The sequence below is a fragment of the Gallus gallus genome, chromosome 3 (genome assembly GCF_016699485.2).
Source record: "Gallus gallus isolate bGalGal1 chromosome 3, bGalGal1.mat.broiler.GRCg7b, whole genome shotgun sequence".
Lineage (NCBI taxonomy): Eukaryota > Metazoa > Chordata > Aves > Galliformes > Phasianidae > Gallus > Gallus gallus.
In genome coordinates this window covers 30,760,772-30,788,409 of record NC_052534.1, presented here as the reverse complement: position 1 = coordinate 30,788,409, position 27,638 = coordinate 30,760,772, and the positions used below count along the sequence as shown (strand labels likewise).

Below are 27,638 nucleotides of genomic sequence, written 5' to 3'. Positions count from 1 at the left end.
TGGACTTTCAGCCTGGTATTTCCTATATGCGTGTCGGAAATTAAACTTTTCAGAAAACTGAGCTCTGCATCTCAACCTCAAAATTCTATTGACTGTGTGCTTTTACCTTCAAACACCTGAATGTATTTAAATATGTGGCCAAGCTGTAGGGAATTAGGCTACAAAATCTCACTTATATTTTAGCAATGTATGGCCACATATCTCTCTGGAAAATTCCATTAGAATCTGTCTTTTTTTTTTACTTCAGAGTTGCGCCTTCATTTGTCCTACATCTAGGAATATGGGGATAAGGATGCTTTTGTTTTCCATTTTGTTGACTCAGTTTGGACTGACAGCCCCCAGCCCAGAAGAGGTATCCCTGTGTGACCAGGCAATGTCTGGCACAATGGGGCTCTGTCTCTGTGCTACAAAAATGCTAGATGCCAAAATAAAACTCATCTGCAATATTATTAAGGCACTCATCATTCTACTACGTAAACATAAGAGGTAGTGATGTTGCCCTTTAAGTACACCTAATCCCCAGAAGCGTGATTGTTCCCTTATTTTGTGTGATCAGTGGAGTGACCAAGTCTTAAAGATGCTATGAACACCACTGTGCTTTAAAATGTTCTTTTCCCGACAGGAGGACTGAATTTAAATGCAGCAAATCATAAAGTCAGGCACAAAATTGAAGCGATCAACAGAGATCTGTTTAACTTTCCATTTGTACTGCCCCTACTGTTGATTAAGGCTTATCTACTGTTGGGCGTTAGTCATTTAGAGGGGAAAAAAAAAAAAAGAGAAAAAGAAGAAGTTATGGAACACATAGTGCCACGTTCCAGTCAAGTGCTTTAGCAAAGGCTGCTGTTATGAAAAGGATTTTCTAATAAGGGGAATAATGATCTTCAGATTCTGACCTCCTGGCACAGCAGTGAGATTTATCAGGAGGGGCATGTGACTGGTTAAGACACACAGCCCCAGCTTGAAGGAAACAGCTGCTCATTTCATGCTTTAGCACTTGGCAGCTGGACAAGGAAGGGTGATGTTTGTGTTGAATACCTCTGCAGAACCAAGTACAGTAAGTGATTTTCCCTGTTTTTATTTTTTTCTAGGCTACCACTGCTTTCCTATTTTCATCTGAGACCTTTTGTAAAAACACTTAAGAGAGAGGTGTATTTTTGTCACCTCATTGATAAGCAGTCATTCATGCTCCTAATGTGTATATTTTTCAGATCTGTGATTAACAATAGTACTGTTTTCACTGTTGCAGGAACAAGACAGGTTCCGTGTTTTAAGTCGGGGAGGGAAAATTAGGTTTATTTACTCTGATGATGTGAAGAGATTGTTTATGGCAAATGTATTTTCCTTTCTCTGTAGAGCTAGTGAATAGGTAATGATGCAAGTTGAGAATGCAGCAACTTCAGCATTTGGCTTAAAAATAGTCGTGTAAAGAATTGACAGTGGTACCCCACTGAAGTAGTGTGATCAACGGAAAACTGCTTGTAACTGGCAAGTTTGGGGGGTTGAAAGAAGAAGAATTTTTTGAAAGATAAAGGTAGTAGCAGAAAAAGACAGGAGAAGAGTGAAGGTGCACTGATTAAGATACAATCAGTGGTTGATGATAACACATAACTAGCTTGTGAAGATTAAAAAATCCTCCCTAAAAACAGGGAGTGAGTCTCCTAAATATCTCCAAGCTTTTAATTCACTTTATTTTTAGATGCTTGCATTTTTTATGCTTTTGCTTCATGAATGATTGATTTCCCCATCTGATAAATTTTGAAAGCTCTGGTCAGAAGTTTCGTTTAAAAATACAAGAATTACAGGATTCATAAAGGAACTTTTGATCAATTATTTACATAGAGATGAGTTACTGTGGAGTGATTTTTCATTTTGGTGTGAGTTTTTGTTTTTTTGAGTAAGATTGAGAAAGAATTGGAACAAATGACCGGGTTGTGGGGCATTTGGTATATGATGAGGCTGCCAGGTGCTTTGGGGAAGGCTGGGAGGAGGGAGACTAGTGGGATCCTGTTGAGGAAGGAAAGACCTACATTTCAGAATGGGATCAAGAGTAAACACTGGAGTTTTAGTTTAGTGAATCATACTGTCTGTCCTTTAAAGATGAGCAGAATAATCCTCATTCACTTCTCACGTAAAAAGAGAAGTTTCATTTTTTTATTTCTCCCTAAAGACTTTTAATTCTCCTTTAAACCATAGTTTATGGCTTTGCTGGTTAACTGGAAATCTTATAGGAAAATGTCAATCAGTTTCAATTGTTCACAAAACCAGAAGTCTGCCTGGCTTCCTGCCTGTTCTTGTATCTGAGGGTAGTCTGCCTTTGAACCTTGAGCTGGAGTACTACAGACTGTGGTTACCCTGCAGCTTTCCCACACAAATGGCACATGAAGCCATGAGTGCTGTCGGCTATGGGGCTCTGAGGTGCCTCCTGGCTTTGCACTCAGGAGCCCATAGTCTTCTCGGGATGCTGGGTACGGTGGGGCCTCACAGACCTGTCTGTTGTGAAGGACTATGCTTTGAACATAAGCTAAACCCCAAATCCACCAGAAAAATAGCTAATAACTCAGACTGTTCCAGCTTTCCTTCTTCTCTAGCACAGTCTCTGGGCCAGGGTTGGTGCAAAGCCATTGATTTAAAGCCATGTGGTCCTGCATCAGCTGCATCACTAATCTGCTGTATGTGTACCTTGTGCATCTGATTTTATTATCAGGCATCCCTGGGAGGTAAGTGAAGTATAAGAGGAAACTACTGAAGATTTTGTGGTAAAAATTCTATAACTGCACCACTGAGCTCACCTTCAAATAGTATAAGGTATGTCTTGAAACACACTGTCAAAGCTAACACTGAATTGTCTCAACGAAATGGTGAGGAAAGCTCAGTTTTGTGTCTCTGTGCTATTGGTTTCTAAGGTTATTTACAGTAAAGGAAAATAACTTCTCACTGAGATCTGCAAAATTGAAGGTAAACTGCCCTGCTGTGTTTACAGTGCCCAGCTATCGTTATTATATCTTATTTTGAATGAAATTCAAGGGTAACAGCTAACCTTTAGACCCTCTATCCAAAAAGTAAAGAAAGCTTGATCAAACATTACCAGATTCTCAAGGCTGCAGTTGTTTCCGTCCTTATCACTAGCCCACTTTTTCAGCAATAGTTACTGTTAAACGCAGAGTGTGTGCTTTGAGAAGCTAGAATGTTGCAGTCTTCAAGCTTTTCTCACTTTATGGCCTTTCCGATGAATTCCTGCTGCAACCTGTGTTACTGGAGTACCCATTTTAGGACGCTGTTAGGGCACATACTGATTTTACACTTGACCGAAAGACACAGCCACTGTACTACCAGTCTTTTATAACTTAGTATAATGATCTCCCAGAAACACATGCGCTCAGCTTTTTGAATATCACACTCCCACCCCCAAATTATGCTTGTGAAAGTCAAGGCAGTTCTGCATAGGCATGATGTAGCACATGGACTGGATTTCTGCATCCTTTGTCATGGGAAGTGCTCAGCCTTTGCATCAGCCACTGACATAGGTACACATCTAGAAAGTCCCATACCTCACAGAAATCTTCATCCTGGATGATGATGATGATGATTATTATTATTATTTTAGTACATAGTAGAGGAGATTTGATAACAGCCTGAACACTGATATCCCTCTGCAGAAGTTCAGTGCATATGCATATCACTTAGAGCCTATTTCAAGATTCCTATTAAATTCTTTTCCTTTACTCTGAGGAAATTATTAGAGCAGTTCTCTGAATGGGCATATTTGTGCTCTACAAGAAAGCACCTAGAGTAACCACAGCTTTGCCAGCTCCTCGTTGTAGTTGAAAATGCCATTATGCACAGGAGCCACTCCCAGGATGTTCCTGAATAAAGAGAGGAAACTACTTTTAAAAATACTGTAGGGGTACTTGTGGTTTTCTTTTTTGCTAAGCTGTCTGAGTCTGATTACAGAACGTTTTTATAGGTGCTCCAGACATCTTCCAAAGAATGCTTTCTGTTAACACGTGCATAGTGTAGCCACTTTTCATTGCTGAAGTTGATAGAAATGTTTTAATGTTGGCCCTCTCTTACAGTTCACGAACGGCAGTGTCTAACACCCAAGCATCTGAATTAAAAAAGCTGATAGAAAAATCCCAGGTCTTCAGATTTTTCTGATCATTGGTCTGCAGCGCGGGTTTTCTATTCAATGTGAATAGTCAATGTAGTGTTACTTTTTCATTGGTACATTTGCGTATTGGAGTGGCCTGTCTGAAAGCCACCTGATTACCAGATCAGAGGCACTGGGCAGGGGCGAACTTTTCTCTTGCAGTGAAGTTAAAAGAATGTCAGCTACGAGCAAGATCAACACACTAACTTGGCAAGTCCAGTTCAGCTACACAGGCCCATCCTGCAAACACATGGATATTTGCTGACCAGAAGTCATGAGTGGTCCCATCAGAAAGTCTGGCTTACAATAAGTGTGTTATGTGGTCAGGATCAAAGTGTGGGTGTGTGGAAATACCCACACAACTGATGTTTACAGCTCAGCAGAAAATTCGGTCTCCCCTGAGAATTACTTGGGTTGTTTTGGTGGCCATCTGCTGTCTCACTCTGAGTAGCCGCTCCCCTTGCTGCTGTGTCCTCTGACCACATTCAAATAGGTGAAATGGTATGACTCTCTCTGCACTGTGCTCTCACAGCCGTGATTAATGCATATTCTCTTTACTAATGATCTGGAATTTCTCAGGCTAGGGGGGAAGGCTTCAGTACCTGAAGAATAACACCAGACCTAGTAAACTGTGCAAAATTAGTGAAACTTGAGCTATTCCTGTTCAGATACCTAATATATTTAGTTCCTGCAAACAGAAAATAACCATATCATCTTAAATTAATCAGTGATTAAACAGTACATCTGCTTTAGTCGACCATACAAGTCGTACCAATCTTAGTATATAGCAGTAGATAATACATACTATATTACATCTTATGTGAAATATAATTGCGTTTCCATATACAACTCTTTCAGCCACGGTTATAACTCCTTCTCTTTCAGCCCTTACTATGGATACAGATGTTTCACTCAGAGTAGTGGTGGGCTTGTGCAAGAGAACCTGAAGTATGGGAAATGTGTGCAGGAAAAGGCTCCTCTTGATGAACAGGAATTTTCCATTCCTGTTGACGTGTATTCTGCTTACTGTACCTGAAGGTTGTTGATGATTCCCAAGTAGAAAACAGTCTTAGAGTCTATTATTTAAGTAAATAATAGATGATACAGTAGAACAGATTGAATCTGACTTAGAGTGGGTACATTTGCATGCTTCCTTAAACACGTTGATTTCTTTGATAAATGACTCAAGTTTCTTTGTCACGATGCTACGTTCTTCTCTGTTGTCTTTGAAAAAGCTTAATATTTCTCCAGCACAAGCTCTGGTCTCACCAAATTTAATCTCCTTAATCTGAGGTATTGCTATTTTGGATGGACTTCCATTCATAACTCATCATTCAATTAGGTCAGCCCAGTCCATAATCTGGTTCATACAGCATGCATCAGTGAACTCTATTTTTGCAGTAACCCAGTGTTTGAACCCAGAGCTTGCTCAGAAATTCCTAGTTTTGTTAGTGGGAAGGAGGAAAAGCAGTTTGTGCACATGATATTATGATGTAATGGATTGCCAGTGGTGCAAATTGCATCAGAAAATCTTTGCTGGATTAGAGATTGAGTCAGTTTACCAGCTGGATATATTATGGGGTTTTTTCTGTTCAAATCAGAATAGCCCTGACTTTCTGGTTTTATCACACTGTTTATGAAATATCTTCCTTGAAACACCCAAAAAAATCTCGTCTGTTAAAGATGTCTGGCCTACTTTAGCTTACTTACTCATGCTCTACTTTACCAAACTCATGAGCACATACTTCCCAGAACAGATGCCACCCTTCCTAAAACTCTTGGTTTCCAGACTCTGCCCTTATGACTGTCCATATATTTTTATCTCAACTAGGCAATGGAACAAGAACTAGAATTCACAGTATTTTTTTTCTCTTCTAGAACAAGTGTTCTTAAATTAGTCACCCTCTTACTTGCTTTCTCCCTGAAGCCCAAAGATACTTCATTTCATTTAATACGGAATTTTGTTTGTTGATGTTCTGGGGCAGGGATACCTACTTTGGCAAATCTACTCTGTTGTCTCAGCCAAGTGGGGGACTACAATCCTTCCACTGAAAACAATCACAGATCTTGTGTCTTTCAGAGTTTTAATGTATTCAGAGGTCTTAGACAGAGAGCTCGGGCATTGCTGCTGTGCTCGCTTAGTACGGGAAGGACAATCTAAGTGTGACCAGAGATATCTAATATTGGCTAGGAAGAGAAGTTTCTGGTGTACAGATCCTGAAAAGATTTTAAATGATGTCCAAGTTGGGGAGCTGCTTGGTGTTACTGACTCTGATATGTTTCTCAAGGCCATAGTTGAGCATTTGGGATCTTTAATGCTGAAAAAGCAGAAAGAGTCCAGAAGCTCTATGGTCAGTCACCTCCTTGAGTGAGAAGGTGAGAAGGCAGAGACCAGGCTGAGGTCCTGGAAATGACAGGGAGCGTGGATTTCAGCTCTGCATCCTTTTTCCAATTCAAAGTCTTCTTTTGGAATTCCTGGTGAGATGCCTTCCTCTGAAGTCTGTTGTAGCAGTGTGATCTGTGGCTTCAGAGGGGCAATAGCTGTCTAGCTGCAATCCTGTGTTAAATGTTCCTTGGTATAATAAATAGTTAATTGCCAAAAAGAACTTAGCATGCTGAAGCTAAAAGGTACTTGTTGAATGTGTTACTTATTAAAGCAGGATTTCTAAGATGCTTTTTACTCTTTTTTAATTGGAGACAGGTATGAGCTTATGTTTGTGTCTCAGGCCTTTTGATGAGAAATGCCTGTGTTGCCTTTACTCTTTTTTTACAGAGCATTTAACTTGTTGGCTGCAAATTGTCCTATTGTTAGGAAAGTACGTGGTTATTAATAAAACCCGCTGTTCCAACAGCATAGCTGTCACCATTAGCTGTGGTGATGATGTTCTCATGTCCTGTGCTCTGTGGATTTCTCCTGGTGTCATAAACAGTTTGAGAAGTTTGTTGCATTTCTTCTTAAGATCATCCTAACCATTGTGGGTTTCTCAGTAAGGAAACAAGGTTTAGTCAGCCATCTGCCCATTGCTTCGTTACCTCTGAAAATAAGTTCAAAGTCTGATCAGACACACTAGAAAGTGCCAATGGTCTCTTCTCTGCCCTTCTCTGTCAGAGGCTTACTATTTTTAAAACCTCTGAACTGCTTTAACGCTGTATGCCTGTGTTTAAAGCATTCTCTCTGCATCATTAAGAAGTCAGAAGCCTGCCACTGTTTCGCACTTCTTCCCAGGAGAAACTTACAGAAAATACCAAGATGTAAGGAAGCACTTGTGTATTTTGCTGTCCAGCATCTGCTGACAGCTCACCAAAGGAAGGTGCTGTATCTCGCCTGACCTCCAGGCTGTGTTTTTATTCCACCAGCTTTTTGCACACCTGCTTCATTGTGAGCTTTGTGTCATCATCAACTTTTGCGGATACAAAGCCACAGCACTGTGGCAGGCAGGCATCCGCAATTCATGTGAGCATGCAGCAGACAGCAATTTGCATGAGTTCCTGGGATTGTGCACTTACTGACTGCTGTCATGTGTGTCTGTCACTGTTTTCTTGTGTACTGTTTTGATTTGCATTTTCTCTTCAAGAGCAATTGCTCTCAAATAAATGGGATTCTGCTGGTAGAGAATGAGAAGGGTTACTGACCATTAGCAACTGGTTCAGTCTTCTTTGCTTGTCTGGGACCTGTTAGCACATCGGTGGGGAAACAGCAGTTACGTGTGAACCATTCTCAACATTCATCAAAGGCAAAAGAAAAGGATGATTTCAGCATAAGTTCACTGTAACAGCCAAATGATAAAAAGGAGCCAAAGCCCTGTCCCGCCCCTCTGACCTTATTGTCTTGCTCCATCTCAGTCGTACAGTTTCCCCTTACTTAAGTCTCTGAACACCTCTTCCTGCCTTTATTGTTTTGCCAGTTGCTACCTTCAACTCACCACACCGATAAGTACTTCCCAGGCCGTGTGGTCAAGATACTTCTGAAGTTGCCCCATTTTTTGACTGTGGGTACAGGGGAGGAAAACTGCTCTCTCTACATGAGGAGACCACTCCTCACACTGGGATGAGCACAGGTTGTGAATTCACAGGGAAAAATGTGATGTATGGGATAACAGTGCTGAAGAGATAAAAATAAAGGCATGCTTAGCATCTCTTCATAAGGCGTTGGCCTTGTTTTTATGAGATGTAAAGTAACTGCAGTTGTTCTTCAGCTAGGAAAATGCCAGAAACCAGAAGAGGGAGAAATCAGATACAGTCACTGATGCTGGGAAGGATGGCAGATAGTTGGGCATCGAAGGCTCCCTTTGCCGGTATCTGCGATTATAGATTTCTTCTCTTGATAAAATGTAGCTGCAGAGATGGAAGAGGGGAGAGATGATGTTTGAACATCTTGCTTTCAGGGGTTCTTAGCAATAGTCTCTCTGTTTTGAGTGACCACTGCAACTTTGCAGAGATTTACATGCTTGAGATACTCTATAAATAGCTGTAATTCTTTTGGCATCATTATAACGCACGAGCATTTTGTGTGTGTGTGTATGTATGTATATATATATATATATATATATATATATACATATACATAACCTGCAATGCAGCTGTCAGTGTGGGCTTAGAATGTTTTGTGCCTGGGACAGATAGTCCATCTACAGTGGGAAAGAAAATAACTGGAAGTTACTGAATTTGGTGTAGGGAAAAAGCGTCTTCAAAGGAAAAATGGCTTTGGAAGCCATGGGTTTTTCAGACAAAAATTTTGATACCAAATTTACTGACCTGGGTTCACAGTTAAGGTTCTTATAATTCCCTCTGCTTTAACATTGTTTGAAAGCTAGCCTGAAACCGGGAGTAGTGTTGACTCTTAAAACTGTCATAAGTCTTGGAAGATTTAACAGCTTCATAAAAGACACTGCCCAGGGGCTGTACTACTGTATGAGAATTTTGACTGAGCTAAAAAGAAGAAAAAATTATCTAGTGGGGGAAAAAGGAAATCTCCACACTAAGTATAACAGAAGGCATAGGAAAATAAGACTTAGGATTTCTTAGTGAGCTAATTAATAGGTCTGTCTGATTTTCTAGCTTGGCTTTAAGAGAATAAAACTGTCAGTAATAAATAATAATAAAATATTAGAGTATTTTGTTACAGATAAATGGAAATCAATACTGACTCTTTATCTTTCAGAGCTGAAGATACGATTATTTCCCCATATGTGTTTTAGAATAACGTAAAATAAATGTTTTCTCTTGGGAAAAGCCAGTCTGTTAAAAGCATACAACAGTGTGATCAGTTAAGAATACAGGCTCCCTAGGTGTTGCTTTTTTCCCCCCTGTCTTGAGAAGGTTAACAAGCCAAGCTTATTCACGAAAGGCTGACAAAAGTCATAAGCAAGTCTGTCAATAATGAAGGTAATTGCCAAGAGTTTGTCTTGAGGCTTACAGGTAGTAACATAACTTGTAAGAAGTATTGATAGTGTATTGATTCTGTTTCTGGGAAAGAAAAAAAAAAGGATATAAGATCATATGGTTTCATATTGTTGTTAGCTCTCCCCTCTTGATGAGTTATACTTTGGTGGTGGAGATCTCTAACATGTCTGAAGGGCAAACATTCTGAGAAAAGCTCTGTCCCCTTGTGTCATACACATTAATGGAATGTCTGATATTTGTAATTTTATTTTTGCTTCTCTGGGAATAGCAGAACACCTCTTAATGACAAATCTACTGAGAAGCGCGGCTAGAAGTTTCCCTCATTTAGAAGGTGAAATGAGGTCCTCTTTTTTTTGAACCCAATGCCTTCCTGGGCAATTGTAGTACCTTGACCCATGGAGAGGAGAAATAAGGTAGAATTCCAGCACATTAAATAATTCAAGGATGCACATTCAGATGTTCAGATGTTACTGCCATTATAAGCTGGACTTACAGTTACGGAGACAAAGGCCAACACAGTAAATTGAGGAAGCAAATAGAGAAGTGAATGGGAAAAAGCCCAAGTATGGTAGATAACTGTATAGTAGATAACATTGCATAACACTAAAACTCCAATTGAGAATGAAATCTTTGTTTTTAGAAATCCAGTTATCAACTTACCCATTATTTTGCGGAGCTTATATATGAAGAAACCCATTTTTATTTCTGTTATGTCAGAAATCTTGGTTACATTTTACAGTAAGAGCTAAGAATGCTACAAAAAAATGATGTTTAAGCAGCTTGGGTCTTAATCAAGTGACTTTCTGATTACTCTAAGTATTTGGTCCTGTGACTATCCATTAGCATTCCTCGTGATTTCTGTAAGCTTCTCTTTTGTTTTAGGTCAGTATGTATTGTACTCCGTACTCTAATTTATGAATGTCTCCAAGGTATTGTGTGGCTCTGAACTAATAGTTTGCTAATGCATATGAGCAGATCTATACTGCCACTTGGTTTCTCACCTATGGTCCAATTCATTTAACCCCTGTTGCTGCTGAAGGCCTCTGAATTGTTTATAACGCCCAACTGTTAATTAGTTGACATACAATGACCTGAAAGTAGTTAGCCCAAAGGACTCTTCTCTCAAAGCTGAACACAATGAAATACTTTTCACAATTTTTAACTTGCTTGCTCTTACCTTAGGGCTGCAAACGCTCATCCCTTAGAGGCTGTGTTGGATGCCAATGGAAAGGTTTGGCGGCAGGAGGGCTGCAGTTGGGACCTCTGTGGGAGGAAGAGGCCTGGGGCTGCCAGGTGCCAGACATAGCTGCTCCAGCCAGGACACGCTGTGGGCCACAGCTGGGCCAATCAGCCAGACTCTTGGTGCCTCTGTGAAAATGTCTGAGCAAGGGCAGAAAACCTGAAGGGAAGGGAAGAACAGAGGGAATAGCAAGGTCAAAGAACTGGGAGCTGCTCTGTGGCAGAACAGGTACCTCCCTGAAGGAATTGAGGCCTGTGGATAAGCCCATGATGAAGCAGTTACCCTTGTGAAGGTGCTACAGCCCATAAAAGAGTAAAAAGGAGTATAAAAAGGAGTATAAGACAAGAGTGAAAGGGAAGAAGCTGCAGGTAGAAACTGTCCTGCACTGATCCTGACCTCCCACACTGTTCAGTATCTCACTGAAAGGACCAAATGTAATCTGCACAGCAGGGGATGCGGTGTAAGTGAGTGGATATGGGTGCCTGGCTTCTGGCTGGGAACGGCCTGGCTAGTTTGCAGTAGGTGAATGAAGTGAAGAAGTTGAAACTTTATCTTGTGGAGCCTATAGAGGCATAGAATCACTAACATCCCCTGTGCAGTGCCTCTTGTTAATATGAGGTTTGGCTCTAGCTACTCATCAGCAGTGTACACTTAGCCATGTCTTGTCCCCTCCTCCACTGAGAGGTGGACTAAACATTCTGTTTAGTGCCTTTTGAAGTTCCACTTTGATCCAGAAAAAGTGAATTAAAGTAATAAGGTGGAGGCGATTATTGAGGATCTCCTGGTTAACTGGATAACTGCTATCTGAAGGTGTATAGCAAAGATGAATGAATATTGGTAAATCACACTGGAGGAACCCAGCACTTCCAATTTTACTTTTCTTTCCTGTCCTGCTCCCAGCAAGGCTCATATCCTGCATGCACTGGGCAGCGCAACAATCTTCCCCTTGTTCTGTGTTCCCACACCACATGACAAATGTCGTTGGTAAGCCAGTGTGCCATCCTGCAGCATGTGATGCTTGAGGTCATGGACTGCGACAGAAACAGTGGCATTAGGCTGCCTGACAGCCCACTGTCACTCTGCTTTCCTGCTCAGTAAATCTTTAGCATGTGTCAGCTGGAGAAACTTGACCGAGCATGTCGCTTCCTTACTGTTTTTTAGACATAGAGTTGCATGTACTGTAATAAGTAAACCAGTACTGATAACCTACAAGAAATATTTAGCTGTCTGTGGGGTAGTGTAAACTTAAGGAACCATGCATTAGGCAACTTGTGTCAACTTGAGCCCAGAGATGTCTGGACTGCACCAGTGTAGGCAAAGGTGCAGCCTTATGTGTCCCATCTGGGATTCATATTATGGTAATTATACTAATCTATTGGAGACTAATAGCAAGAAAGGGCATCATAATGAGGTCCTCCACTGCAACTAAAGGATAGCAGATGAGGTCTATCCTGAAGAGCTTACTATGGATGTGAACAAGACAGGGTAAAGCAAAAAAGTGCAGTAAGGGCAGTTACCATAAATGTTCTCATGAGATTCTCGATTTTTTTCACAGCTTATGTGTACTGCTACTGATTTGATTTCCTTCTTCAGCTGCTCACGTTCAGCAGTTTCTGCCCAGCAGCCAAGTGGTGGAAATCATCTAGTGCAAGCATTCATTTGAGGAGGGGGAGAAGAGGAGAGGTCTGACTTACTTAAATCTCCGAAGAATGTCCTAATCTTGTAAAGAATATGAGTTTCCTGCATGCAGGTCTCTGGAAAGTTTACAGATGAGCTGAGATCCATAGAGGTGCCTCTGTGTCAAAGTTGAACTGTTTACACGTGGCTCTATTTGTTGTCTCTAGGCAGAAGAGAAATAACACATTTTTAACTGATGGGGGGGAAATGTTACATCTACGTTTACTTTGGTTTGGCTAAAAAGCTGTTTTAAATCAATTCAGCTAGATAAATATTACCCCATTTGTCAAATGTAAGCCTATTTAAACCCAACTTATTGGTTTAGCTTGCACCTGTAACCAATATAGCTTGTATGGAAACTATGTGAAAGTGCCCATGCGGTGATTTGTATTGGCTTGACATCAGAGTTTTATGTTAGACTCCTGTAGCTTCCAGGTGAGGACCTCCCCTTAGTAGCCTCCAGCAATAAAAGTGATGACTTCTGGTTATACTACTAATAATAGCCGACAGTTAAAACTTGACTAGTGCCCCCGGCTCTGTTCTTGCCCTTTGATGCTTTTGCATGGGACCACAAGTTAGCTGTCAGTGTATCCTGTTTCTTTAAAAAGTAAGACATTACACCTGACTGCATCTGTCTCAGGAGCTCACAGTCTGCACGTTCATTTTAAACACATCTTTCAGGACAGTCCACAGTGTCATCTTAGGACTTCCAAAATGTTGAATAAAGAATGCAATTAGGCTGCATGAGAATGTTAAGGAAAGCTTTCTGCTCAAATGACTGTGCGATGTGATGCTCATGGTGAGGTCAAGACTTGTAAGGGAGTCTGCATTTAGTAGGTCAGTCCATCATGAACATTTACCTTCTGGACACACTGCTGCAAACATTTGTGCTTTTCACCTCTTAAGGAATTTTACCTCCCATAATGGTAATATGTCATCAAATAAAACATGACATGCTTAACAACATGGTTTGGTTCATAGGAGGGTGCAAGAGGACTGGTGAAATTCCTGCCCCACCACGGGTTCCTCTCCACAGGCTGCAGCTCTGGCCCAGGGCTGTTTCTGCAGGGGCTCTCCATGGGCTGCATCCTCCTTCAGGCCTCATCCACTGCAGCACCTTGGCCTCCTCCTTGGCTGCAGGTGGAGATCTGTCCCATACGGTGCCCACAGGCTGTAGGGGCGCAGCCTGTTCTTCCATGGGCCTCTCCTGGGCTGTAGGGAACTCCTTGGAGTACCTTCTGCCCTCCTCCTTCACTGACCTTGGTGCCTGCAGGCCTGTTCCTCTCACATCTCTCACTCTTCTCTCCCAGCTGCTGTTGTGCAGCAGTTTTTCCCATTCTTAAATCTTCTCTCTCAGAGTAAAAACCAGCATTGCTCATGGCTCAGCTCTTTCCAGCAGTGGGTCCCTTATGGAGCAGTTGGAGCTGGTTCTGCTCATCCATCTCTAGATGTGGTGTTGTGGTTGGATACTATTTATGGCACAATCTAGACAAGACTTTTCTCATTCTAATAGAACAGCAGTGCTTGATCACACAAATAATGATGTAATGGTTGTGGTTGTTGGAGACTGTGATCGAGAGATATGATATAATGTTTTGGCTCAGCTGAGGATATGTGGCTTAGCCCCAGTCAGCCAGTTCTTCCTCCACTGGCCATGTTACATCCTTCTTCTAGAAATATTATGAGCATAAAACCCATTAGTGGTCAGATAGGCTTTTTCTCAGGGAGTGGACTGTAGCATTAGAATCTAGGAATCTACTAGTTAAATGGCTGTCATACACTTAAAAATAAAAGTACTGCTATTCTACGTGGAGAGTTACTTGTTGATTGCTATACGGGTGACTCAACACTGTTAACAGAAGATGGGGATGATGCTGTCCTATGCTATATGTTATAGAGGATGGTTACAAAAATCTCATCCAATTGCTTCCCCTCCTACATTTCACGCGCAGCAATTTTCAAGGGATAGACAGAAACTTCAATTGACTAAAGAACTATTTTGAAATACCAGTTCTTTAAATATAATCTGTTATTATTTCTCAAATCTTGGATCAGTATTTTTTGCATCTTTCAGGTAAATGGATATCTGCTAGTTAAATGCACAGTAGATGTATGGTACAGTCTAGAAGTTTCTGTACACATTCAGCCTCCTGTGCATGCTCAGCTACTATAGAAAGATCTATTTTTGAAAGCTGTAGCATTCGATCTTCAGGATTCTTGAAAAACTGCCTCCTAGTTTAGTATTTGTTATGACCTTCATTAAACATTTTATGTGGTCCATGCCAATTAAAACCATTAGCATAAAAAGATATCAGCCCTGAGCCTGTAACCTTAGGAAAAACAAATGTTTATGTTTTGAACATGAAAGCGGGGTTATTAACAAAAAGTGACTTATCAAGTGTAAATAAAATGACCTGAACAAAGTGTGCGTCAGCATACATGCATGTCCTCATTTGCCATCTGGTTTCTGTTTTGACCCCTGCTAGGGATGTGTTATGTGCTAGTGAACAAACAATTGGAAAACACTAAAAACACAAGCTGGAATGTATAGAAATCTTACAGCCATCTTTCACGTGGCCTGCGTCGTGTGAGGGGAAAAAAACAGTTTGCAGAGAAGATGAGTTGAACTGTAAGCACTGCATCCTGATAACTCTCATGTAGCCATATAGCTATGATTTCTTTTCCTTTCTTTCTGCAGATTTTCCTTGAAGCCCAGCTAAGAATGCAACCAACAATAAAATGAAAAAAACTGTGCAGCTGAAGAACTTGAAGAAGCATTTTTCTACCTGGTGAAAATGCCTCTTATTTTTTGACAACGATTAAAGAACAATGGGGTCAAACACACTTGGGAAGGCTGCAACATTAGATGAGCTTTTGAACACTTGTATTGAAATGTTTGGTAGGTGTTCTCAATACTTTGCTTTCCTGTTGTTCTTTGAATTCATCTTATAGCATAACCCCCGCTGTTCTCTGATTTAGCCAGTCTTTCCCTTGGCAAACATTTCTATTCTGTAAAATTTTCCATGTTTCATTTCGTCCCAGAATTATACAGGCCAGAATTCTAGTCATATGCATTTTGTGTTAAGAAAATTTAATACAGATAAAGCGTAATGTTGTGTATAGTGGTTTTAAAACTAAACAAGTGTTTAGTTGAATGATTCAGGGAGTTATTTCTGGCATTGTCTGGAGTGGTTACACAGCTGCTTTTCTGACCAGTTGTTATTCTGAAAGGTTTTCCAAATCATCATGCGATAATTGGAAATAATATGACTCAAGGCTCATGTAATCTTTTTACTCTTATTTAAATGTAATGTACCAGGTCTGAGGGAAAGAAGTGATGAAGTAGACCTTGATCCACAGCGCCGTTAATCAAGAATTATGTCACCCTATTGCCAGATGAGATGAGTTCACAGATATATGCTTTGAAATGGGTTCTTAATTCACAAAGCTACATTTAAAGTTTCTTGGAACGCAAGATTTTGATTTGATTGAGGGTTGGTGGTGGGTTTTTTGGTTTTTTTTCCCCTTTTGGAGAGAAAGAAGCATCCAAAGATGAGAGCAATTAAATATTTAAGGGCCAGATTTTGCTCCTGAGCGTACTGCATCTCTGTATATCCATTTTTTGTAGACCATGATCAGACCTGTTGTCCTGCATACCTAGTGAGAGGTAGCAGAACCCATATACTTTATGTCTGTTGGAAATAATATCTCTCTTCCATGTATACATGCTCTCTTGACAACTGTATGTGGTTCCTGTTTCGTACACACATACAGAATATTGTCTACTGAAATAGTAATAGAGAGAAAATAACATAGGACTGTGGGTGCTGAGGAGTGTGAATGGTCAGCCAGCCTGCCAGGGAGTAACGTCCCATAGTTTCAGTGGCTACACTGCAGAAATGGGAGAGTCTGTACAGCAGCTGGAGGTGCGATCCACATATGGACCAAAGTGTTGCTTTTGATCCCCCTCTTTAAGCAGTCTAGTGGTTAATATGCAGCTGCAACTAAACAAATCTTATAAGAGGTTTTGGATAAACCCTCTCCCTGCCCTTTCAGTGGACTAACTTTGATTTATTATTTGTATAACCCTCTGTCTCATTGAATGTCATTTAGCTTAGGCTGTTCATGTCCCATTTTTCTAGCTATGGCCTGTTGTCTGCTTGGACTTTCTTTTCCCTACAGCGCTACAGTCTAGTAATAGTTACCTCTAAAGGAGCATTTGTGTGCTTTGCTTTTGTTTCCTGTCTGTTTGGTAAATAATAACCCAGACTTTAACTTCTGATATTTTATATCTCCACTTGAAGGATATAAGCTCCTCTCTGTTGGCAGCTAAGTAGTTCATTCACTTGTTGCTCTTTCGCAGATGATGGAGAAAATCAATGCTCCAGCCATTTGCCGAGAATCTTTCTTCTAATGCATCGCTGGTACCTGCCTTCCACAGAGCTGGCTGTCAAGCTTCTGTCTATATATCCTTTAAGGAAGTCTTGCAAGTCGGCATTACAGTGTTGAAAGCAGATAGTTTCTGCGACTGCATGTAAAAATGTATTACTTAATTACTGACAAACAAGGTTTGAATCTTTCACCCTAAAAAGTGGAAATCTGGGAGCTTCCTTCTGCTTTTGGTTATAGATATTTTCCGTAAGAACAAGTTTGCTGGGGTATGCTTTGAATTATCTTTGAATAAATGGAAAAATGTTGCCAAGATAACTTTTCAAATTTATAGTGGCAGGCTGGTATTGGACTACTGTGAGCTTTCAGTGGTAGCCAAATACCTACATGTCTTCAAAATTGTTCAGCAGAGTACTCAGAATAGTGCAACAGAGGCATTTTTGCTACAGCAAAAAACAAAATGGCAGCCAAGAAATTGTCACTGTCTTAAGATACTGTGTAAGTGAATGAATATCAGATCATGCTGTAGTTGTCTGTTGAAGGAAAGTTTTTAACGCTGGTTTTGTTCAGCTGGTCTAGAGTCACTGTCTGATCCAGATAAAAACCACATTACTGAATCAAGGCACATAAGGCTTTCTTTAACTAGAATACGTACAGAGATGCCAGTGGGGAGAACTGCAATGAATTCAGACTAAAAATCTGCTATTTCATGAGGTAGGCATGCTTCTGTTTTCTATTTGCTGTGAATGCTATAATTGTAATTTATTTTCCTAACATTTAAAAAAGTTATTGTTTTAATCTGATCTCTAGTCCGTACTAAAGTGTGAATTACTGTGCTTTGAAAACAATGGTTTCAGCAGAAGCAGTGCTTGCATATGTAACTGCACAGAGCTGATTGAAACCTTGTGCTGTGTGTTACCTGGAGTTTGAGCATGACACCTCTTACAGGGAGACGAGGTCAGTGCCGCACAGAAAAATGACACTTTTGACTTCCATATATCATCTGTTTTGGTGGAGGAAGTTTATCTCCAGTCTGTTGGCTTCAGTTTAAATAATCTGTGCGTAATTTATGATGACATGAGTATGTTAGTGATGTCAAAGCTTTTACAGATCAGATTTGCTCTGATCTTTGCACATAACTGTCTTTGACCTTGTTTCTACGGGGCGGCTCTCCCTGCTTAGATTGTGCTTGTATAGGAGCATTTCTCCATAAATAGAAAGTATGAATTTTTAAGCTAACAGGCTACAACCTGCTTCCCTCAAAGAAATGCTCTTTCTTCCCTCCTCTGGACTAAGTTATATCACTGCGAAGGAATGGGAGAGAGGTACTGAAAGTAGCACTGATAAAGCCTTTTCCTGCCCTCTTAAATAGAAGAGGAATTACCTTGTTTACATGGTTATCGTGGTAGTGCTGCCACTTTAACTTCACATTTTCATTTTCACTGGAAAATCTTTTTCTGAGCACAGTGTCTCACTTAAACAAGGGACAAATGCAAGAGTCATTTGGGTGCCCTGGCAGTGTGAGTTGGGGCAAGTGTGGCTGCCTTTTGTGTGTGTCACCCCCTGCATCTTTTAATTTGACATTTCAAAAGAGTGCTCCTGTATTGTGCTGTGGTGAGTTAAATGAAGGAAATTGTATGATAATTTGATTGCACAGTGTCACCAATCCTGTCATCAGTTATAAGCTGGAATATTTTAGAGTTTTTTGAGACTGTTGATTCAGCTACTAAAAGAGCTGGTGGTACAGCCCCTGTTTTTCTAGGTCCGTGACTGTTTGTTTTTAAAATCTTTGTCATCAGTGTCAGAGAGAAGTACAGCATCAGCAGGCTGGGGCGGCCCACCCTCTCTGTCCTAAAACCACTGAGTCTGAAATATTCATAAGTCCTGTTGATTGAAACATGAGTATATCTGTACAGCCACTGAATATTACACCTGAATCCCTGAGTGTCTCTGAACCGATATATGTCAATTTCAGATACTGGATTCTGGAATTTCCTGCAGAATTTAACTTGGATCTTGGGCTGATTCGTTTGACTGAAGAGTTTCGAGAATTAGCCAGCCAGCTTGGCTATGAGGATCACATCGATCTCATTGATATCTCCAGCATGTAAGAAAGTCATGAGCTTCAGCAGCTTTCTCTCTGTCCTCTGTAGCAGCAGAATTCTAATTCTGTGCAAAATATGAAAGTATTAAGGGCCGTCCTCATCTTGAGAGAGCAAAGAGTCATTTACAAAAAAAAATTCTCTTACCTTCTAAATTTGAAATTCTGTATGTAGTTTGACACTGAAGTCTCTTATCCATGCACAAGTATTTAGTATAAATGGTAAAGAAATAATTTTCCTCATTCTTTTGAAAAAGCTAGTGCTAATTAAATGATTAATGTTGCTTTCTTCCTATTACTTTTCATACAGAATGACAAGCAATGCGGTGATTTGCACTTTGTGTAAATCTTGTATTTTCTTATGGAAGCTTCCTTGTTCTCTTATCTGTAACCTGCCTATTTTTTACAATGCATTTCTGTGTGCTATCATGCATCTTATGCAGAAGTACCTCTGAAATCCTTACCCCTCACTGTACACCTGAAAGTTATCTTACGCTGAATGTTGTCTGCTAGAGGTCACAGATAGATCTCTTTATAATTTTGTGTAAACTATTACCCAAAGAGAAATGAGAATTGTGCCTAATTTTCTGTTGCAGACCTTCCTATGACTGGATGAGAAGAGTTACACAAAGGAAGAAGATTTCTAAGAAAGGAAAAGCCTGCCTACTCTTTGATCATCTGGAGCCCATTGAGCTAGCTGAACATCTCACTTTTCTGGAGCATAAATCTTTTAGGAGAATTTCTGTAAGAAGCCTCCAACTTTGTTGTTTGCAGCTGGTATCCTGTCCTAGGAAAGGGCATTCATATTGTTTAACAAAACATTTTTTTTACATTTAATCTACTGCGTAGATTAATATGACAGAGGATATGCTGTCGTATTGTCTTCGAGCAGGCAGTTCTAGCAGCTAAGACGACCAAGAAGTCAGTGTTGATTGGTATTGCTACGGCTCCCTACACAAGCTGAAGTTACATCATAAGCTTCTGAAAATCCAAATTTAAGGGAGAGCTGAAGAATACTTTCCAGAAATTCTTGGGAAATTCTAGTTGTAGCTATCCCATGTGGAACAATATCCATGAACACACACGGAATGAACAACATCAGAATGAGCAAGATTTAGCAGAACTAGCTGCTTGTGCTACGGATTGATTGATTGATGTAGGAGGAAGGCATAGGAAGAGGAAAACTGGTGCATAGTTAGCTTCTTGAGTTGCAGGCTCCTGTGAGGAGCTCCTGTTGACTTCAGCAGTGCCCAGATTTTGCTCTTTACATCAATAAAGCTGTTGATCAGGTATTGGAGAGAAGCGAAAGCTCCTTTGTATATGCTTCTTGCTTGTAGCACTAGGTCATTCCTATACATGGTATGATTTTATGAAGATGTCAAGTAAAACTGCACAAAATAAAATGTTGTAAGTGTTGAGTAAATGGTGGGGAAAAATTATTCCATGGAAGTAATAATCATATCCATCATGCATGCCTTTGTATTACCTGGCATGCAAATGCTGAAGTTTTAAGTGATACAGCAAGAACTATAAATAAGACAGAAGAAAATATTTTAAGAAAGTACTGATGTGCAGCAGGGTCTGCTGAGCCTCGGTTGTAGTCACTTTCTAAACAAGAAGAGGTTTGATGGGGAAAAAATATCAAAGTTTCAATTTTACTCTTAAGTTGTCCACCATTTTACTGAAAATGTCTTTCCCTTTCCTTGTTAGTTCACAGACTACCAAAGCTATGTGATCCATGGCTGCCTGGAGAACAATCCTACTTTGGAGAGATCTATTGCTTTGTTTAACGGCATCTCCAAGTGGGTCCAGCTCATGGTTCTCAGCAAGCCGACACCCCTGCAAAGGGCAGAAGTGATCACAAAGTTTATCAATGTTGCACAGGTTAGTCTTGCTTATGGGTCTCCTTCCTCCAACACGAAGCAACAACATAGAGATTGCAGGAAACAAGTGAGCTGGGTGCTCTTAGGGCTGTTTCCTGAGTGAAAAGCCTGTTCAACCTAACTGATAGTTATTTGTTTCAGGTGTGGCGCATCTGCATTTTTTAGCAGACAACACAATAAAATGTATTTTTTCTTCGTTGTATTCTGGTTCCCAACTCTCATTATCATGTGTTTCATGTGGAACTAATCTAATTTAAAAAATAATTGCCCAATTCCCTTACGTCCCTTGGCTTAGTTGTTTCTGATGCAGCAATGGTAGGATGTCTCCTTTAACTTGTCTTGTGTGATACTGGATAGCTGCCATACATATGTCCCTTATTTTTATTTTTCGTGATCCATCTCTCCTACAGAAGCTCCTTCATCTCCAGAATTTCAACACACTGATGGCAGTTGTGGGAGGTCTTAGCCACAGCTCTATTTCTCGCCTGAAAGAAACTCATTCTCATCTGTCTTCGGAAGTCACAAAGGTATGGTGGACAACAGAATGTAAAGATATTGAGCAGAACATCCCTTCTTGGAGGTCTGATGAGTTCTGCAGTTCAGGTCTCACCAGCACAATTCTTGGATCTTGGCAGGACATCCTAAAGAACTTAGTTTAGGTTTCTCCCAGTGGAGAAGGATTAACTCACAGAGATTCTCTGCTTGATTGCCTGTGTTAGAGAGAAAATTAACTCTGTTGACGCTCAGCCATGAGTTACGCTCATTAAAACAGATTAAGGAAATGCTATGAATGCTTTCACAAGGACTTGCTTCTCTGGCTGTTTGTAGGACTGGAACGAAATGACAGAGCTGGTCTCTTCCAATGGAAACTACTGCAACTACCGCAAGGCTTTTGCTGACTGTGTTGGCTTCAAAATTCCTATTTTAGGAGTTCATTTGAAAGACCTGATTGCCGTCCATGTCATTTTTCCTGACTGGATAGATGAAAATAAAGTAAACATAGTGAAAATGCAGCAGCTTTCCATCACCTTGAATGAACTGGTTTCCCTGCAAACTGCCTCTCATCACTTAGAGCCTAATATGGATTTAATTAACCTGCTAACAGTGAGTATTGTGCAACTTCCAATTCACTTCTGTTATTTAGATGTTAAATGCCAATTCAAAGTTGAGTGTACATTGTTATCACTTTTTTTTTTTTTAGTTTTAAAAAACAGGCAATGCACAATAGAAACAAGTTCATGTGAGTTGTGAATGTATTCAGAGAGTATGTGATGGATGGATACAGAAACATACAGATACAGATTGCACTGATGCATTTTTTTGGTTTTTTTTAAGATAATGGAAAGAGAGATGTTTGTGTATTAGAAGGAAATACTACATTCTGACTGCTTAGAATTTAGGTTTTTGCAAAGTTTGAGCTATATGTTGGCATGCTTACATCAGTGAAATTCTAACTTGGGAGTAATTTTGTTCCTTCCCCCCTGTGCTTTGTAAATGATACAGTGTTCTTCCTATACCGTAAGTAAATGTATTCCTATACGATGTTAAATAGTTCCTGAAAAAAAAAAACCCACAAGTGTCAGTGCTGAAAGGGATTTATTTTAAGTCCCCTTTTCGATATGTAGACAATTAGTGTCATTTGATAATAAATACGATGCTTAACTTCAAAACACATTGAAGTGTGTTCCCTGAATCTACTGACCAAATCCTGCTTTTGCTGAAATTTTTTCAAGTGAGCATCGATCTTAACTATAGTGGGATTTGATCCAGCACCATGCTTTGATTAGGGGCAAAAACCAGTTGGGATTAAATACAGGAGCAGTGAAACTTGGAGGAAAGGAATGTTGTTCGTTAAAATAGTTCATGTTGCATACAGATAAAAGCAAGCCACCTACTCATCTGAGAGCTGTTTTTTAAAGATGTCACTTTAGGCAAAAAGGACTTTCCCGACGTGTGATCATTTTATGCTGTTTCTATTCTTATTTCACTTTGTCTATCAGATCTCTAATCCAGACTGAAAGAGAAGCTGCTTGCTGTCATTAAGTCGGTAGAATTCTTTTCTAAGTAAACTTAGAATCAAGCAAGGTTTGTTCGAGACAGAATAAGATAGATTTGAGATCTTTTCCAGTGATTCTGTTCATCTGATTGGCTAGCATGGACTTTTCTAGACCAAGTTTTTCTCCAGATTTCTTTTGTCTCTTTTAAATGACAGACAAAAGCTAGATCAAAGCCAGGGAATGACTTTGGCTCTCTGAATTGCTGTGCTCATCACTGCCTGGAGAGGTGGGAGCTGAATTCCAGCTATTCCTCAGGCAGGTCATGGACCTAAGCTGAATTTCATTACTTGTCTCCTTCTATGTGAATGCCTTGAGTGCGGGGCTATTGAGCAGGAGCTTGGATTTGTTCCTTTCGTGCTTTACTTTAAAATGCTCAAAGATATGTTTATCAGAAATTATGCAGAGATTGTACTTTGTGATGGATTTGTTCTGGAACTGATCAGGTACAGGGACTGACAAAAAAGGAGCCCGAGCTTGGAGCTACCGATGTGGTGTCACTTCATTAGGGAACAGGACAAACCTCTTCTGTTGCACTTTGTATGAAGCAAATGGGAACACGTCCTCATCACAATTGGTGGGGCAGGGAAGGGGCCACATAGAGCCCACGGTAATGCCTCTCTAATTTGATCAAGGATAGATATTTATCATCTTGTTTTGTTTTAGTAGGGATGGAGAGTTTTTTCTCATCTCGAGTTCACAGTTTCTGACAGACTTGGCTGCGAGCAGGGGGAAGTGGAACATCAGATTTTAGAGAACTGAGGAATAAGAAACTAGGCGCCCAAGGGCAGAAATTAGACAACGTGAAGTGAGAAATGGAAGCTGAACTACTGCTGTCATTTTGATTAGCTGCCATTCTCTTTTAGGTGACAGTCTGCATTCCAAAAGGAGATGAAAGCATCAGATTTTTCTAAGACTTGCAGTTTGATATCCATCATTGTATCAGCATGAGTTCTTGTATTTTACCAATTTTTCCATCTTTAAAAATATTTATTTTGTTTTCAGCAAAATGAGAGAGATTTTATTTATATTTATATAATATTTTTCCAATCTATATTTCTTTTACCAGGAAAAGTAATTGAGTGTAAGAAGTATTATGAATATTCCAACTTCTCTTCCAGTGTGTTATGTTTTGCCCTCCTTTGTACCATATGAATACATTTCAGTCCCTTTACTTACAGTTGTCTCTTGAACAGTATTAATGAACTTACGTGGTAAAGGAAACGTTTCTAACAATCTTTTTGTTAATACGAAAGTTATAAATTACAGGCTGGGGTCAGAGGAAGAGAAGAAAACATGGGGTCACAGCACAAAGCTGACAAGAACTGTGAGCTGAAAATAGCCAACCTTGGGATGTGCAAATGGTCTTTTAGCAGATTTAGCCTCCCTTGCTGCCACAGTCAGCCTCAGTTTTCAGAGCCAGACAAAGTAATTATTCAGTTTATTGCTATGTGTTTCCACTCTAATATAAACTGTAAACATTTTCTCATCTTAAGTTAATTAGAGGAACTCCCTTCCAAAACTGGTGAATGCATGTAAATGTATTGCTAGTGCTGTGCTCTTCATTTGTACATCAATCAGCTGGCTCAGCTATTTGTTCACTTCTGCTGTTTTCCCAGCAGAAGCCACTTCTATCTGGGAGAGCTTTTAGTAGGTTTTTTATCCTGATAAGCAATGTGTAAATCTCTTGTCTGGCCTCTGTCCCTTGCGGTGCAGCCTTTTACTCCACACTTAGCAAGTGCCACCAGTCTGGGCTGTGCTGGCTTGACAAGTACATCTCTGGGTGCTGGCTTCCTGGGCCACAGCTTGCACAATGTAATATAAAGGGCATTTCATTTCATGGACTAAGTGGGCATATGGGAATTTGCCTTGGTCTTTCTTTTCCACGGTGATGAAGCTCTGTCTTCTTTGGAGAAGCTGAACCTTTCAAGTGTTTTGGAAATGGTTATCGTGGAGGCAGCGTTAAGAGCTATAGAGTGATTGCTGGCTTAAAAGCTGGGGCAGAGAACCTGGTAGTAAACCTCAGGCCCCTTGATAAAGGTGAACGAGTGAAAAGAGAAATTAAATCTCTGTGTTTTCACTGTTAGCTGCTGCATGACCATTTTTCAGAGGGAACTGGAATTCTCTCCACAAATAAGGCAATGGTTTGTTGTTTGGAGGGCATTGAGGCAAACACCAGGTTTAGTGGCACAGGAGGCTGCAGAGGCTGAGAGCTAGCTTTAATGATGTGAATTCTCACTTGGTTGTGTATAAGTGAGGCCAAGTTATCTGGCCAAGAGACCTGAATGTAGCATGACTTGGCTGCCTGGGACCATGTTACATGGCTTGCTCTTAGCCTGTGCTCCTCTTCTTCCTTTCCTGAGTTATTGCCCACACTTGCTCCAACCCCACTGACTGCACCCATTCTACATTCTGGCAGCTGAAACCTGGAGCAAAGCAAAAGTGTTTTGTAAAAGCAAATCTAAGCACAAGCTCAGCAGTGCACCCAAGAGGAATAATGGCTCTAGGGACACGTTTACAATTAGAACACAGGGGAGTTGGACTACATGACCTATAAAGCACCCTTCCAACTGAAACTATTCTATGATTCTATGATTTTCTTACCCGTTGTGCAGTATTTCCACATTGTTTTTATTCCACTATACAAATAAAAGCCTGAGGGCAAATGTTTCATTACTTTCTGTGGATAGGAAGAGGACCTGTCTCTTCATTAGTCCACAGTGGATTTATACTGAGTTACAGCTTATTTGGTGCCACTATTTCTCCTCCAGCTATTTTTAGGTCTCCGTAGCTATTTAACCAACCTGTTCTAAGACTGTATGCAAATGGCTGGAAAGTCCCCATCACTTGTACAGTCTAGTGAAGAGAATGAGAAATGTCTAAACAGCTAAATTGAAAGTCACCCTCCCCAACCTTTCTTCAGTAAGTTCCACATATGAAAAAAGCCATGCCTTTCTGATCCCCCTCTGCTTTCCTCACACCCCTCCCTGCCCAAATTACTAAGGAAAACAGGACAGCAAAGAGAGTCAAATTAGATTGGAAACTGCCACTGTAAAGGTTGTCCTAAGAAAACTGATAGCATTTCATCTGTTGGCACAAAACTGTAGCTGAAATACAAAAGGACAACTTATTTAACCACTACATAATCACCCTGCCTAAGGGAAGATGGTTCTTGGGCCTGGTCTTGCTCTTCACTATCTCTGCTTTTCAAGTTCTCTGAAAATAATCATCTGTTACAGCTGTTTAGACAGTAGTAATTCCATCTGCCTGCTGTGGAACATTCTAGCTTAACTGGGGATTTGGAAGATAGATGATAACTTCAAATTAAGCCAATTAATCCAAAGCCAATTGATGCAAGGAGATGACCACAGGAAGCATGCAATGCTCATCTCCCATTGCATAAAGCTAGCCACTGCGGTGATCACTTTTGTCGTTCACCACCTCAGCAAGGAAGAGTTCACTGCAGACATGCGCCGCTGCACGACCACAGCTGCCAAAGCAAAAGCAAAAATGTTCGTTTTACTTCCACTGTATTTAAGCCCCTTCTTTTCCCTCAGCAAATCCTCCAGGGAAAAGGATGAGTACATGGAAGAAAAATCTTTAATTTTACCTAGAAACAGAAGCTGAAAGGGAATTTGTCTTGCTCAGCATGAGGGGACTAGGAATGGGCCAAGCTGGACTACTAAAGTATCCTCAGATATGAGGATAGGCCAAACCAGAGCACAGGAGGCTCCCTCTGAACACCAGGCACAAGCTGCCAAGAGGTTATGGAGTCTCCTTCTTGGAGGCCTTCAAAACCCTCCTGGGCACGGCCCTGGGTACCTGCTCTGGTGTTTAGTACCAGTGGGAGGTATCATTCTGCTAACAACCCTGTTGTATCCAACCCTGTCTAATAAATATTACTGGCTTTCTCTCTTTCTTACCCATAGCTGTCCCTGGACCTCTATCACACAGAGGATGACATCTACAAGCTCTCACTGGTGCTAGAACCAAGGAACTCCAAATCTGTAGGTCATCTTTTACTGCCTTTTTTTTTTCCATATTATTTAGTATTTCTGCATGAAGTTTTTTGTATTTTTGGATGCCTATTAGTTTCCTTCATATTCACTTTAAACTTTTTATTGTGCATGATTCTATATGTAAAGAAGAGTGAAACAAGCCAGAGTTCAGTGAAGTCTCCAGAAAGCATAGTTCTGCTTTACATGAAGATAACTTTTATAAGCTCCTATCAATTATTTATTGTGTGATAATAACTTCATTTTCTGGATGCTGGTGTAGTTACATAAAATCACACTGAATCCGAAGACGTGTCTTAGGTAAGCGATGACATTAGCTATAGTGATCTAAATTAGCTTATTCAGAACTGACTTTCTGCTGGGCTCCCAAGCAATGTCTGAACACCTTGGAACAGACATCTCATGATTTTTTTAGTATGTGTAGCTAAAGATAAGGCTGCATTGGTACTCTTAATATTATGTTTTATAAGTTAGAGGTGAACGTCTTAATAGTTGACATTTCTTTTAAAGTATTGCTCTCCTTCCTGCTACCAGCTTTTGGGACTTCCTCTGTCCTGTGAGCATTTCAACACCCTCGCTGGCTGCCACATCCAGCACATGACCCACACAGGCTGAGCTCCCACTCTGACACCAGCTGAAACTAAGGGTGGCTGGAAATGCACAGTGGGGTGTGACAGGTGGAGACCAGTACTGGGAGGTCTTTCTTTTCAGTGCTTTTTATACTT

At 40.5% G+C, this 27,638-nt stretch overlaps 1 protein-coding gene and 1 long non-coding RNA gene across 3 annotated transcripts in view; one reads left to right on the top strand and one right to left on the bottom strand.

Moving 5' to 3' along the window:
• RASGRP3 (RAS guanyl releasing protein 3) overlaps window positions 1–27,638 on the top strand; it is a 51,142-nt gene that overhangs the window by 11,860 nt on the left and 11,644 nt on the right. The window contains exons 1-10 of one of the 2 annotated variants that reach the window (NM_001006401.1): window positions 996–1,057; window positions 15,169–15,369; window positions 16,834–16,936; window positions 17,511–17,573; window positions 18,835–18,966; window positions 19,557–19,704; window positions 20,671–20,844; window positions 21,254–21,370; window positions 21,672–21,947; window positions 26,827–26,904. In NM_001006401.1, the coding sequence (NP_001006401.1) occupies window positions 15,300–15,369; window positions 16,834–16,936; window positions 17,511–17,573; window positions 18,835–18,966; window positions 19,557–19,704; window positions 20,671–20,844; window positions 21,254–21,370; window positions 21,672–21,947; window positions 26,827–26,904 (1,161 nt within the window). In that variant the 5' untranslated portion in view covers window positions 996–1,057; window positions 15,169–15,299. Of the gene's footprint in view, window positions 1–995; window positions 1,058–15,168; window positions 15,370–16,833; window positions 16,937–17,510; window positions 17,574–18,834; window positions 18,967–19,556; window positions 19,705–20,670; window positions 20,845–21,253; window positions 21,371–21,671; window positions 21,948–26,826; window positions 26,905–27,638 lie in introns of those variants that run through there. The other variant, XM_015283719.4, reaches the window with a different exon arrangement.
• Window positions 1–27,638, bottom strand: part of LOC107052897 — a 100,236-nt gene that overhangs the window by 62,343 nt on the left and 10,255 nt on the right. The window contains exons 3-4 of the long non-coding RNA XR_001465696.4: window positions 12,488–12,633; window positions 10,731–10,952 (exon numbers count right to left, since the gene is read on the bottom strand). This is a non-coding gene — a long non-coding RNA (uncharacterized LOC107052897). The remainder of the gene's footprint in view (window positions 1–10,730; window positions 10,953–12,487; window positions 12,634–27,638) is intronic.